This window comes from Epinephelus moara, chromosome 4, assembly GCF_006386435.1.
Source record: "Epinephelus moara isolate mb chromosome 4, YSFRI_EMoa_1.0, whole genome shotgun sequence".
Classification (NCBI taxonomy): Eukaryota; Metazoa; Chordata; class Actinopteri; order Perciformes; family Serranidae; genus Epinephelus; species Epinephelus moara.
The window spans coordinates 23,408,658-23,423,161 of NC_065509.1; the positions used below are offsets into that span (position 1 = coordinate 23,408,658).

Here is a 14,504-nt window from a genome sequence, read left to right on the forward strand (position 1 = left end):
AATAGCTACAAGGCTAGTTGTAAAAGAAGGAATGTATAGATCATTTGGAGTCTACCCATTTTTACACCTTTGCACACCTGTCCAGTTGCAAATGGTTTAATACTAAGTAACACGCCCTCACTGTCTTGTCCACTGAGGTGTTTTTTTTACTGCTTAAAAACTCTCTGAACAGCACCACTGACAGAATGTGTATATGTCATGTGTTATTAGCCAGTCTTGTCTTAGCTGTGAGTACTGTGTTATGTAATATGTGTAAATTAACACATCCTCAGTAACATGTGTAAACACTGAGAATGTTGCTCTTCCAGATGAACGGCTGGCCTTGTAATCTTTAAGTAAATCAAGATCTCGGGTGGTGTGCTTCCAGCTGTCACTTCAAACTTAAACTGAAAGATAACTGCAAGAGATAGTGTTCTTACGTCACACTGATGTCTGGCACGTGTTTTATTTAGAGCCTGTGTTTGTACTCACCATGAGGGTCATAGGCAGACACGGCCATCATAGCACAGGACAGAGCGAAACACGAACTGTAACAAAAGAACGACATTTTAAATTCTTTCGTGCTTCTTTCATATAATTTCTTCACAAAGTCACATATACATAATTAGTACAAACGATGACACACTTATAGAAACTCCCAGACGGCCATTACACAAATACTGCAGAGTAACTAATGCTTGGTGACTCAGCCCGTCATGTCTGTGGGTGTAAATGTCTTGAGTCATACAACTGCCACGCTATTCAGTGAAAGTGTGATTCACATGAGCTCAAACACAGTTTAATGTGGCCAGCAGATGTTTATATAACCGGATAAGTTACACAATATTTTCATACAAGAATAAAATTAAAAGTATGATACACAGTACAGCGGTTAAATCGTTGGCTATCTGCCAAAGACTGAAACTGTCGGTTGTTTAACAGCCTGCAGCTCCAGATAAACTTCTCTTTTTCCATATCTATCAGCATTCAGCGTATTATCAAAGCACTGGGCTACTCAGTTTAATAGCTGCTGAAACTGTGAATGAGAAAGAGAAAGGGCGTGTGTGTGTGTACGTGTGTTCATAATGCATGTTTGTGCATGTCCGTGCAGATACTACCAGTAATTCCTCTGTATTCTGGCACTACCATTGTATTGACATGTGTCCACACCCAGTGAGAAATAATTTCACTACTCACTATAAAAACAATGTGAACACACTCCACTGCTCCACCTTCATTTATTGATTTACACACTAAGAAAACCATTTTTGGAATGTGATCTGTTTACTTTTTGTTTTACTATGACCCTTGTATTTGAGGACATTCACTCCAGATTCTTATTATCATAACAATGATAAAGGAAATGTGAAGCAGTCAAGCCTCCAAATAAGACGTTCCACTCGGAAAATCTGTATTTCAAAAAAGAGATTTAGGTTTTTGGGAATTATACTGAACACAAAAAGACACTTGACACTTTAACCAGGTAAACCCCCAGCAGATGTGCATTCCATTACAAATGGGACAGTCTGCGTTAAAACCATTACCTGCCCATCAGGCGAATTGGGCGCGGCCCAAACTTGTCCATCAGGATACCGAGCGGCAGGGTGGTGGCGCTGAGCAAGAAGGAGCCAATGGTGAAGCCCAGATTCAGCATCTCCTCCTGGTCCACACAGCTGAGCCACTCCTCCACCTCACCGCTGGAGGAGTTGCCCAAGGACACGACCACGGACTCATTCACTGTGGGAAAGAAATAAGAGGGGTGAGTAAGGAAATTATTGCAAAAAATAGGTCCCTCTCAAGCCTCTAAAAATAATCAGTCACAGCTGGTGTTGATATGCAATCAGAGACAAGGAGTTTGCAAACAGACACTGATCCAAACTGAGGGATCACAAACTATAAAGGTCGGAAACCACTGACATTGGCTTCACCTCATTACGTCACAGACTCTAAGTACAGTGTGTGTAAAAAAAATAAATAAATAAATAAAAAGATTATTGCAAAGGCAACCCAAGAATAACTAAAAAACAACAACAATGCGGTAAGCCTTCCTTTTGACAGATACTGGGCTTAATAAAGTTGTCAAAGTAAAGAAATGAGCATAAAGCTATGATGCTACACTAAACATGGCAAAATGTAATGTTTTTAAGGTTATATGGAGTATCTATAAACAAATCCATCATCCTTTGGGTTGCCAAAAACTCATTCACTGGCAAAGAAGCGTTCAGTGTGTTACACTACATGGTGACATTACAAATGTTCGAGGTCAATTAGACCCCAGAAAATAAACAAAAATAAAACTCCAATGGGATAAATAGACTAATTTGTGATATGGGGATCTTAACTGCATAAAAATGAGTGTCAACACCAATCACAGACAGAGAGAATAAAACAATCCTCTGCAAAGTTTTATACCTGAGACCCAAAACAGAGGAAGTGCATAATTTTCTGTAGCAGAGGTCTGAAATATGTCATTAGTTAAAGATATATATTTATAAGCAATTTTCATAAAGTTGTGAGAAGCCATGACGTTTCAATGTTGAGTATGTTTTTGGAGCTGTGTAAGAGAAACAAACAAATTAGGGTTAAAGGTAGAGTCAGCAACTCTAGAGAAAGATTGTTGACATTTAAACTCATCACCCAAACAAATGCACCAAAATATGATGTCATCACTTCAAGCGCAAAGGCTTTGAAAGTTGTCACAGTAGTTGGTCGTGCAACTGTACATTTCACTTTAACAGGGAAGACTGGCTGAGCAGTTTCACCTGTCCAGGCATTTCTACAACCCTTCATGAAGAGACAACTGGGACATTCGCATGGCCTTTTAATTAAGGTCACCACACTAGGGAAAAAAGAGGCTTTTTGCCGCAGCGTGTGGACGAACATGAGAGAGCGCTGTAAAAGTTAAAGTTTCCCATGGAAAGGGTGACAACCGCAGGGCCAACAAAGCGATATAGAATAATGTCTTCATGGAGGTAAGCGACGGCAATAATTACAGTACACAACCGTAATGTTTGACTGTGTTTGTACTGTTGGCAGGCAGCCTACTTTTCTGATAATGTTTCTGCTATAACACTCGTTGATTTCGTGCTTACAGAATACTTAATTTGCACGCCTCCTGACGTTTCAGAGCACATTGCAATAATTAGCCGTTTAGCATAAACACCTCTGTGCATGATCACAGCTTGGCCATCTACGGAAGCGAGTATAAACAAAGCTTTACACATCCCCGGCCTTTTTTCTGTCCTATGCACGAGCACAAACGCCCCCTGCTGCTGACTGGCTGAAATAGTGTTGTATAGTTCGGCCCTAGCCGATTTGTTTGCTTCCGATTTACACAGTCATGGCACTGTATGAACACCTTATTTTTCTGAGACAATATTTGCTGAATTTGACGAAGTGTGTTGCATTAAAATCGCTGACCGCACCTTTACGTGAAGGAGAGCTGGTGTAGTTACCTGAGCACAGGTGGGAGTAGAAGCCTTCCCTTTTCAGCATGATAAGTAGGGAGCCCCAGCCCAGCAGCACGGCCGAACACAGCAGGTTTTCAATCACTGCTGTCACTGCCATCCACCAGCGCCGCCTGTAGGCCTGGGGGAGAGAGGGCGCCATCGCTGTTGTTCTGCAATGGAAGAGAGGCAAGGAAGAAGGTGAGAGTTAGTATATTATTAAACTAGCATGTTGAGATGTCAGGCCATGTTAGTGGGTACATGACTTTACAGAAACAAACAGAACGGAACCAGGTAACACAAACAACAGCGGGAATTACAGCCGGGGCTAGTTTGCAATGCCTGTCTCTGGATCAGCCTTTATACAAATGGACAAAACTGCAAAGTAGGGCTGCAACCAAGGATTACTTTGATTATTGATCAATCTATCAATTATTTTCTTGACTAATCGATTTGTGTTGTCCATCTCAAGTTCCAATAGCTCAAGGTGGCACCTTCAAATTCCTTGTTTTACCCAATCAGCAGTCAAAAATACAAATATATTTAATTTTCTACCAAAGAAAATAAGAAAACAAGCAATTATGCACATTTTTAGAACCTAAAATTAACCTATTTTTGCATAAACATGCTCAAACTATTATTTGACTATCAAAGTCTTTTGCTAGTTATATTTTCCATCGATTGAAAAATTGCTGCACCCTTTATACAAACAGCATAAAACAAACAATGATGCAATATAATCACCCTTAAACTCAAAGACAAGTGTTAGATCATTCATGTCCAACCATCTGACTCCAACTTGAGTTTAAAAGGATCCATTTTGAGCTCTGTCCACGTTGATCAACAGAGAAGGGATTTACAAAAGGGCATCTCCTGTTTTTTTCCACTAAGTTTCACAAAATAATAAAAACAAAATCTATGATATTTAATGTATTTTAAGTTTAAGTTAAGTTTTGAGTTACGTTTTAAGTTTAAGTTTAAGTTGACTTTTTTATAAGTTTAAGTTGACTTAACTGAGGAGACCTGATGGAGCCGCTCCAGACGGGACCTTTTTTTCTCAGTTTGCCTAATGAGCGCCCATGTGACCAGTCATTGTTTTGTAAATCCCACTTGGGTACCTGACACCTTGCGCTGCATTGTCCTCAGAAATGCACCCACTGAGCAGCTATTTCACTCTCAGTTCTGACCGGAGGAAACAATGCTGAGCGCCCGACGTGTCTGCTTTTGTTCTGGAAATAGGGACAGAATCTTAAAAGGGCGACATTTCCATCTGAAAGTTGGATTCAATGAGTCTTTCAACAGCGTGTAACCGCAGTTTAGCTTTGAGGCTAATCTCACTTGGATTACTGGGTCAAAAGTGAGTGTAAACAAACTACACACACACAAAGAGAATACTTATGACTCAGGACTCGACAGAACAAATAAAGCCAAGTTAGTCATGACCACCTCAACACACGCACAGGACAGGTAATTGGTCACTGTCACCTGGGGCATTAGTGAGAATCCAGTCGTGATCACTGTGACAGAATAACACACAAACATGCACACACACATCTGGGAATCATTGACACAAGGAACAAAGATCCAAATATAACCAGCTATTCTATTTGGCGGAGCACCAGAGAAGAAGTGGAAAGGAACGGAGGGAGGAAAAGTCTCAGCCACTTGATTTAAAGAGAAGCGTGTGTGTGTGTGTGTGTGTGTGTGTGTGTGTGTGTGTGTGTGTGTGTGTGTGTATGGGGGTCAGTCAAGGCCTCGAACAGGAAACATTGAGTAGTTCCTAATGAGGGCTTCTCCTCTGCGTGTGTGTGTGTGTTGTATTGGCAAAGACGAGGAGATCTAATGGGACAGATTTGACTCTGCGTGTGTCCATGAGTCTGCGTATGTGCTCGTGACGCGTGCGTGTAATGCGATTATTCATAGCCCACTGAACTGCCTTTGTGCTGAAAAGGAAGTTTGAAAAGGGGGGATTTCTATGTAACTGACACCCCATGCTGAAAACCCCATTCACTACACACACACACACACACACACTCCCCAACTCTTAACAATGAGGCGACAGAACAAAATGGCGCTCATTCACTCAGTCCCGTAAGTGTATAATCCACATATCAACCTGTTAATTAAATTACAAGAGCGTATATGTGGAAAAGAGGGTAACTTTTTGCCAATTAGTAACTTAAAGCAGGGCTAAAACTATAACGGTTCAGAGTATAGAATGCTGATTATTGCAAAGTTGGTGTGCACATACTGTACAAGGAATTTGCTCTGGTGTATTGGTGCGTAACATAAACAAGAAATTAAAAATAGAAACAAGGACAACTAATGACTGTTTTTGTAATCGATGTATCTTCTTGATAAATCGTCCAGCCTATAAAGCAGCAGAAAACCTTCAAAAATGGTCATCGCAACTTCCTGGAGCCTAATGCGTCCTTTTATAAAAGTTTTGTTTCGTCCGACCAACAGTCCAAAACTCCAGAATATTCAATTCAGTGTAACATAAGACCAAGAAAAGAAGTAAATTCTCACATTAGAGAAGCAGAAACTGTCCAGCTGATGGTATTTATGCTTGAAGCAGCAAGACAGATCAGCACAGCTTCAGGACCCAGACATACCAAACCGACAGCAGAGAACTAAAGGCGATGAAGGCCACCTCGCATCGCATGTGTCTCATCCAAAAAGTTGCACTTGAACAAGAGTTCAAAAAGACTAAAGCCAAGGCCAAGTAGCAGGTGCGTTCTGCGCTTGCACGCAAGAAAATAACTCCATAGCAGCGGGTGCCAGTACTCTTTGTGCAAAAAGGAAACTGGAAGTTAGCCAGTGACCACATTAATGATACAACCCGATATTTACCGTCAGGCAGTGAACAATAACACAATTCCTGCAAAAGAGCCCAATGGCTAAAAAATAATACCTAAGATAGCTAGCTTGCTTTGATCTCATGCCCTCGTGACTTTGTCCGTTTCGTCGCTTTTGTTACCTCCTTTTTTCTTCTCGTGCCAATCACAGTGATTTCATTTACTGATGGGTTCTGCGTCTCAGGTGGTGATTCAGCACGCTGAGTCATTCGAAAAAGCCAACAAGGGCCGGCTAGTTCCTACAGTGTGGGATATACCGCAAAAACTAGGGCGACAGACGCTCACCGACGACCCAACTTTGGCCAACAGCCGACTGTCGGCTTGGTGTTCGGTCGCTTGTTTGCTTCCTCCATCAAAATCCTCTTTTGTCTTTTCGCCTCTGCCCTGATGTCTGTTACTGAGAATACCTAGCTAGCTATTTTTTTTTTTAATTTTTACTTTAAACCGCCAACCAACATGTTAAACGAAAATCCCACACAACAACATGAAAACCAGCACCAAACAGCCAAGCTAGCTGGTGCCGTGAAGCATTTCGTTCTGGTGATCCGCCCCACATATCGCAGGAACAGGCATGGGAATGTGGGAATGACGGAGGTGCCACTCTCCCTATTACAAGTCAGTGTGTCATCAAAATAATGTTGAAGCCGTTATTTAAAAGTAAAAAGTTGCATAATGTTGCTTTAAGCACACAACTATCCCAGAACTGTCCACATTGTAGACATAAAATGTTAAAAATTACTTGTTAATGTGTTAATCCATCAGAACGGACACAGCGACCATTCTGTCAAACATGAACTGACACACTCCATTAAAGGCCTAAGTATAGAGCCTACTGTCACATGGACTGGATTTACGGTGCTGTGGCTGCAACTCACAATAAACATCACACACACTCATTGCTCGGGAGACAATGTTGTTAATGCAACACAGAGTCATGCCTCCTTGGTGTCACGACGACAACAGACCACGTGTGTTTATGTGAGAATGGTATCAGTTGCTCCTCAGTGTGTATTTGAGCTCAGGTTATAAAGCCACGAGGATTGATGCAAGACACTAAAGTCATTCAAGTTCAATACAACCATCTGGCCTGCTGCCACTTATAGTTCCCACACACTCTTCCTCCTCCCTGTTTTCCCGCCAGTTTGCGCTACTTGTCAGGGCAGCAGTTATTTGGTAGCTGCAAGATGTCATTAAGGCGTGTCCTGGTGTTGATACGCGGGAAAGGTCAACACTCAACAAAGACTTGCAAACAAGCTAAAACACAAAAAGGCAAAGACTATTTGGGGTTGGCACAAAGTTGTGAGGCCTTGTCATAACACTGTGAAGTGTGTGTGAAGAGCAGGTGAAGACTGCACTGAGCTGAACACCAAATAAGGAAGCTGCTTCCTGAAATACCTGAGCACAAGCAGCTGATGCAATGTTGCCATGACTAAAAGTCTGTTGCTCCCATAGAGAGGTTTGGTATTTATAGCAGAGGAGGTTATATTGTGTTATATTTTGTATTATTATTATTATTATTATTATTATTATTATTTTAAAAACCTTTTCCTCTGCTTCTGTTTTAAACTTTAAGCTGACCATGACACATTCAAGCGATCACATGTCCTGCTTTCTTTCATGTCTCTGTGTTGATGCTCCCACTCAGCCCTGCTCTCTTTTTCCCCGCAGGGATGTTTCTGACCTTGACCAGCCGTGTTTATGCACCTCTGCCGGACATAAAGGACCGCAGGCCAAACTCTTTATCCTCACAAGTCCCCAACAAAATAAACCACGCACCCTTGGAGCCTCTGTTCCCCGAGGCGTCCACAAACGCAACCCCCGAGGCTGCCCAGGCGGCGAGCAGCTGTCTCTCCGCGGGCATGACCTCAGCCCGGGGTCCGGTTACCGGAACGGCGGGGCGGCCGCTGAAAAGACCCGTCCCGGAGCTGGTCTGCTGCCGCGTTCATGTGCTGTCCCAAAAGTCGGAATTGTGAGCACAGCACACAAGAAAGACCCCCAAGAGGCGCAGTAGGGAGTTTCCAACAGGGCTCTCTATCAGAAAGGGATCTCTTGGTTCAAGTTAAAGGAAAGTTTGGGTTTAAATGAATAGATTTCTGTCAGAAAGCCTGTAAGGAAAACTTCTCTCATGTGCCCAAAAGTTGCTGTTTCCCATGATACCACACATACCTACAGGTGACAGTGAAGGAGGCAGAAAGAGTCATGAAATCATTGACAAGAACATGTGGAAAAAGTTACTCATAGTTGTGCTGTTTTAATTGATTAATCGATTAAAAGAAAATCAATTGCCAGCATTTCTAATAACTGAATAATTATTTGACTGATTTAAGAGGCAAAAACTGCCACAACACACCCCAAGATTGGCAGCCCCAGCTTCTCAAGTGTTTTATAACACTGTACATTAGGGCTGCAACTACCGATTATTTTCATTGTCGACTTGATTATTTCTTCGATTAGTCGACTAATCATTTTATCGAAAAATGTGTTAAAATGTTGAAAAATGTCGGTCTGTCTCTCCCAAACCCCAAAATTATGTCATTTAATGTCTTGTTTCGTACTCACACCAAAGGGTTTTAGTTCAGAGTGTGTAAAGCTGCCAATATCTGAACGTAACAAGCTGCAATAAGAGTATTTTGGGGTACTTTTATAGTACTTTTCTATGAACAATGACTCAAACAGATTAGTTGACTACTAAAGTAGTCACTGATTATTTTAATAGTCGATTAGTCGTTGATTAGTCGACTAATCGTTGCAGCCCTACTGTACATTATTTATCATCAAAAACAAGTATTTGAAGATGTCACATTTTGCTCTGCATAAATTGTGATGGACATTTTCACTATTTTCTGAGGAGATATTTTAATCAAGACCAAAAATAACAGTTGCAGTTTATATGACACTTTTGGCAACGAAACATGGCAGTTTTGGAACATTTTTGTTAATTGATTTTTCAGTTGGTACAGGGAGTTTGTGACAATTTTGAGTTTTTTTTTACACATTTTTCAATTAATTCATTTGGGGCTGATATTGAGTGTAATCGTCTCATTGATACTGTGTGACTTTAAATTGGTGTATTTTTAAAGTTGCTTTGTGAGTGGACCCCAAGAAGACTAGCAACCAGTTTGTGGAGACTAATGGGGATCCGATTAACATGACATAAGCCTACTTTTTGTCATTATAATTATCACCACCTCTGTGTCTGAGTGACTTCAAGCAACACACCCCACTTAAACACGTTATACATGCTCCTTTATTTTAAAGTTATTTTCCCATTAGAATCATAAAAGGTTGGTATAAAATCTGACTCTGAGGGGTGCCCCTGAAGGCAACAAAGGCCATGTCTTTATTTCACTAACCCAAACATGTCTGCCCACAGCTGCTGGCCAAAACTGTAATTTAACATTTCAATTAGGGTGTGATAAAACGCATGTAGCTGTGTGATTATTATAGGCTTACAAATGGCTCAATTTACCAAAGCAGGAGTTTACCACTTACAGGAAGATAAACACAGGAGCCACTATAACAGCATGAGCAGCCACACATCTAAATGGTCACTTCCTAGACAGCCCGCTGCTTTCAGGTTATTACTCACCCCTTCTTTTGTGGTTTCTATTGACACTTTCTCTGAGTGTGTGTGTGGGAAAGCTCAAAATATGAAACTTTTTTTTCCTATCACACATATTGGCGGGTTTAACACACTGATCACAGAGAGACTTCAGTATGTTGAATTTCCTCTTTGTATTTGACGTCCCAGTTTCATGCCACGTGTGAGTATCTGCAGCCGGTTAGTCCTGCTGCCGCCACTTTACACACACGTAATTATACTTCATTTACACTACTATACTTAATTCACACACACATAAAAACAATGTAGTGAATACTTAAACAAAGAAACTCTTTTACTTACTTTAGTTGAGCGTCTTTTCAGAGAGGAAAAAATGCTTGAGATGTTGCTCACTGAGTGACAAAAGTAAGGATTAAAGAACTGCTCTAACAGCTGATTGTTGTTGTTGTTGTTGTTGTTGTTGTTGTTGATTAGTAAGCAGTAAACCCCTGAATTAAACCCTCTCCTCTCCCTGCTTCCTTTCTTCCCTGTCGAGGTTTTAGTGGTAGTCTTTAACAGACTCCACACTACTTTCCCCTCTCTGGTTTCATTACAAACTCCCCCCCTTCTCCTAATTTGACTTCTAATTCCCTCCCTCTTTCAATGGGTGGAGAGAAGTCATTCACCACTACACAGGACGACTTTTCTTCACTCAGCTCGATGCAAATGTCTCTCATGGAGCCTGCAGCTAAAACGCCTCAGATACAGTGACTATGGCGACTTTAAATTAGGTGTTCATCAGAAATGAAGCTGTAGCTGTAATATGCATATGATTATTAAACAAATAGGCAGTGCTGTGAGACGAACTGTCTTTTCTTTGAGTAAGAGTAGCACCACCACAGTGTAGAAACACTCTGTTACAAGTACAAGTCTTGCATTCATACCTCTTAGTACAAAAGTACTCATGATGCAGAATGACCCATTTCAGAATTATTATATTACTGTTTAATAATCATGATGCATCCGTTAGTACATTCCTTTAATGTTGCAGCTGCTAGAGATGGGGCTAATTTTAATGACTTTATACTGTAAAACTTAAGTTAAAAGCCTAGTCCCAATTAAACACCCAGTGTGGCTACTGACAATGTCTCAATTAGACGCCTGGTCTGGTTGCCAAGCAGTTTATTTTTTTTATTTGTATTAGAAGTTCTTCAGAAAGCACGTATGAAGGCAAATCAAATTATATTTCCTTTCCTCGATTACCCTGTGAGTTATTCATATTCCTTTAGTCAGATCAAAAGATGTTTCTTAAAAATTAATCCAAGTTGTGAATACTGTTTTAACAGGGATGAAGTGGTGTTGTGGCAGTATGCTGGGTGCTGTATTCTTAGAGTGCTGTAACTGTCTCTCTCTGATGCACTGTTAGATCAAATGAATGACTTATAATTGATATGTTATATGATGCCTAATTTTTAAACAAGTAATTCATACTGGTTTAAATACACAATCTGATTGTGTTTCCCATCTTTGCTGAGCAACAGTTTGGTGTGAAAGGAATTAAAGGCCTGTCCCATATTGATGCCTGTCCTAAATATAGGCCTGTTGAGTCAGTGATTTAAGCAAGTTCTACGATATACACTTCATCTTTTGGGTTGCTTGTGAATTTCCCCTATGAATCAATATAGTCTTATCTTATAGGCTAAAAGTATATCATTATTTATTTGTTGATTACATCCTGCATTTTTAACTTGAATCTGCAAGGTAACCTAAGTTATCAAATAAATGTAGTGGAGTTAAAAGTACAGTATTTGCCTCTGAATTATAGTGGAGTGGAAGTGGGCCTACAAAGTAGTATAAAATGGAAACACTCAAGGAAAGAACAAGTATCTCAAAAGTGTACTTGGTTTCTTTCCACCACTGCAAATACACCTTAAAACAAACTTCATCTACATAACCTTTCGGCTGGTATTCCCTGAAAGTTTATACTGTATGTGTTGATGGGCATCTACTGGCTGATGCAAATGTCTCCGCTGTTTGTGTATAAATAGTGTTCAAAGCTAAGCAGGAAAAACACATTTAGGTTACCAAAGCAAATTAGCTGAGCAATGCACTCTACAGAAAGACTGCACTGTTACTTTTACTGGTGGTGGTTCTTCTATCTTTTCATTTCAGTGTAAAGTAATAACAATATAAACACACAGTTTACCTTTAACTTTGTACAGCACTCTGTCCATACAGAACAATGAATGCATATTTGAACTGTGTTCACCATCTCTAAAACGAAAAATCTCCTCACAGATCAAACATCTACTTATTCAGTGCAATTATCCATCATGGACATATCTGTATGAGCTGTATGTAGTGTATAAAGTGGTGGTCCATTTACAGTAGGCTCATCTCTCAGCCCAAAAGCCATTAGAATTATGGGACAGTATACCCACTTAGATATTTGTCCAAACAAACAAGAAAATGTACCAATATATTTTTATTGTTGCCTTAAGCAGCAGTTTTCAGTGCTAATACTTGACTCATAACTTAGAGTTACAGCTTTGACTTTAAAGTTGAGGTAAAGTAAAATCTGAGATTTACATTTAAGCACATTATACGTCAGAGAACACTTATTGTAAACATGTATAAAGACCGGGAACCTATATAGTGCTGAATTGTAGAGTTATTATTATGTATTTTGGGTGGAGCTTAAAGCTTGCTCAATGACGCAGTGGAGCAACCTTTAGCATAACCGCTGCCCCTACACTATAGAAGAACTAAAGGCGTTCTGTAGTGGAGTTTTGGAGTTGTTTGAAAGAACAGAAGTTCCCATTCTGTTGCAGACTGAGAGGAATTAGGTTGAGTTTCGGGCAGGTCAGTGTCCTCTAGCTCTGAAATTTAATTCTAGCTCTGGTGGCTCAAACACATATGGCTGTACAAGTCCAATACAGCTGCTAGATGAAGCATTCACTGTAGTGCTACAATTAAAAGAGGCTGCAGCGTTCCAGCAAGTGGCCATGGCTTTGGCGCACTCAGCGGACACACCCTCAGCATCTCACAGCCGAGAATACTGCCTCCTTTTACATGATTTTGAAACTTAATTTATATACTTGGTGACTTTTTAAATCATTCAAATTTGGCTGAGGGCATAAGAACACATCTTTCTGTGGTGTGACAAACTAATAACTCATATTACTTTTTGCTTTACTCAGACTTTAAAGGTGCAAAGAGTTTTCCCATAAACAACGTTTACATTCACTGTTACTAACCAACGCAAATTGTTTGTACTCTTGAGGCCTAACAAACACGATGAAAACATTTCCTCCCTCAACAAATATTTGCATTTGTTTTGTTTTGTTTTATTGTGTTTTGGCCATGTTTTTCTGCAGGTAGTCTTATTTTTCATGGTGTTTGTGGTTCATCACAGATCACAGACACCTGTTGATGACAGGAAGTGTGCAACAGGCACAATGGAGACGAGTAGCTGCAGACACATTACATTTGTAGCGTATACGTGGGCCTCTATGACCCGCGCCCACCACCAGTACAAGACAAACCCACTAACGCAACAGCTATCTGAACCCTGCTACAACACCATGTGTTACGAACAGGGCCAAGCATAACAATAATCCATTTCATATTTACTATACAAGAAGACGTGATTCAGCTTATAAGAAGTGAGATGTACCCTATCCCTAACCACCAGGTTGTGTGGGTATCGGGTTGTGTTAGCCTAATGTTTCATAGTTAGCTAAATGCTAATTTAGCATTGTCTTCAGGGCCGATTGTGGACTGACTTGTAGGTTATGGTGGGCAGCTACAGCTGCAGCAATACCTACACAGAGCAATGGGCCTTTCACTCAGTCAGTTTCCGTCTTTAAATCTTTTTCAAAACCTTACTTTCACAAATGTGTTTTTAAGTCTTTTATCTTTTTATAGCTCATATTTAACCTGGTGGTCTTTGTTTTACTCTTTTATGTTGTCATCTTTGTACTTTAAGTTGTTCATTTACCTGATTTTTTTTTTTTTGCAAATCCTTTGTAACCTTTTGAAAAATGCTATACAAATAAATTCTGAAAAAGCATTGGTAGAAATGTATTTTGCGTCAAAAGTGACTTCACGTGTATGAACAAAAACAACAGCGTACCGTCATACAATGGTTTGTATGATATCCTATGACAAAGCACCACACAACTGAGGTTCCATTCTTAATGTAAAGTTACGTAATTAATATAAAGTTATGGAGGTTTGGTTTAGGAAAGTAAAATTACTGTGGTTAGGTTTAGGGAAAAAATATGGTGAGGACATACTTTAACATGACTCAAACTTAACTCAATGTTCACATGGCTCTGAACACCAGTCTCCTGGGGGATGTCCCGTGTTTCATGACCCATTTACCACTGCAACCTGCCCCCTAACTGGACCACTCGGGACCGCCTTTACTCCCATCAGTGCATTGGTCACTTGATCGCAACCTTCAAAAATACATAGAGTTATGCAGTGGGATATGTACGAATTTTGGTGCATTACTTTTCTTAGGAAAACACAGCACACTTCCCTTTGCACAGTGATTTGGCTGGCTGGTGTACTTCAGCAGACACAAAATAGTTCCTACATGAAACTGCTCACAACAAGGTCTGTGGATTAACTTGAGTAACCAGGTCATGATTTCTGGAAAGAGACATTGCTGTT

General features: G+C 40.3%; 1 protein-coding gene across 1 annotated transcript in view; it reads right to left on the reverse strand.

The window, feature by feature from the left end:
- slc43a1a (solute carrier family 43 member 1a) overlaps positions 1-10,428 on the reverse strand; it is a 32,493-nt gene extending 22,065 nt beyond the window's left edge. The window contains exons 1-4 of the mRNA XM_050042498.1: positions 10,188-10,428; positions 3,435-3,598; positions 1,524-1,716; positions 472-527 (exon numbers count right to left, since the gene is read on the reverse strand). Of these exons, the coding sequence (XP_049898455.1) occupies positions 472-527; positions 1,524-1,716; positions 3,435-3,588 (403 nt within the window). The 5' untranslated portion in view covers positions 3,589-3,598; positions 10,188-10,428. The remainder of the gene's footprint in view (positions 1-471; positions 528-1,523; positions 1,717-3,434; positions 3,599-10,187) is intronic.
- Between the last annotated feature and the right edge of the window lie 4,076 nt (positions 10,429-14,504).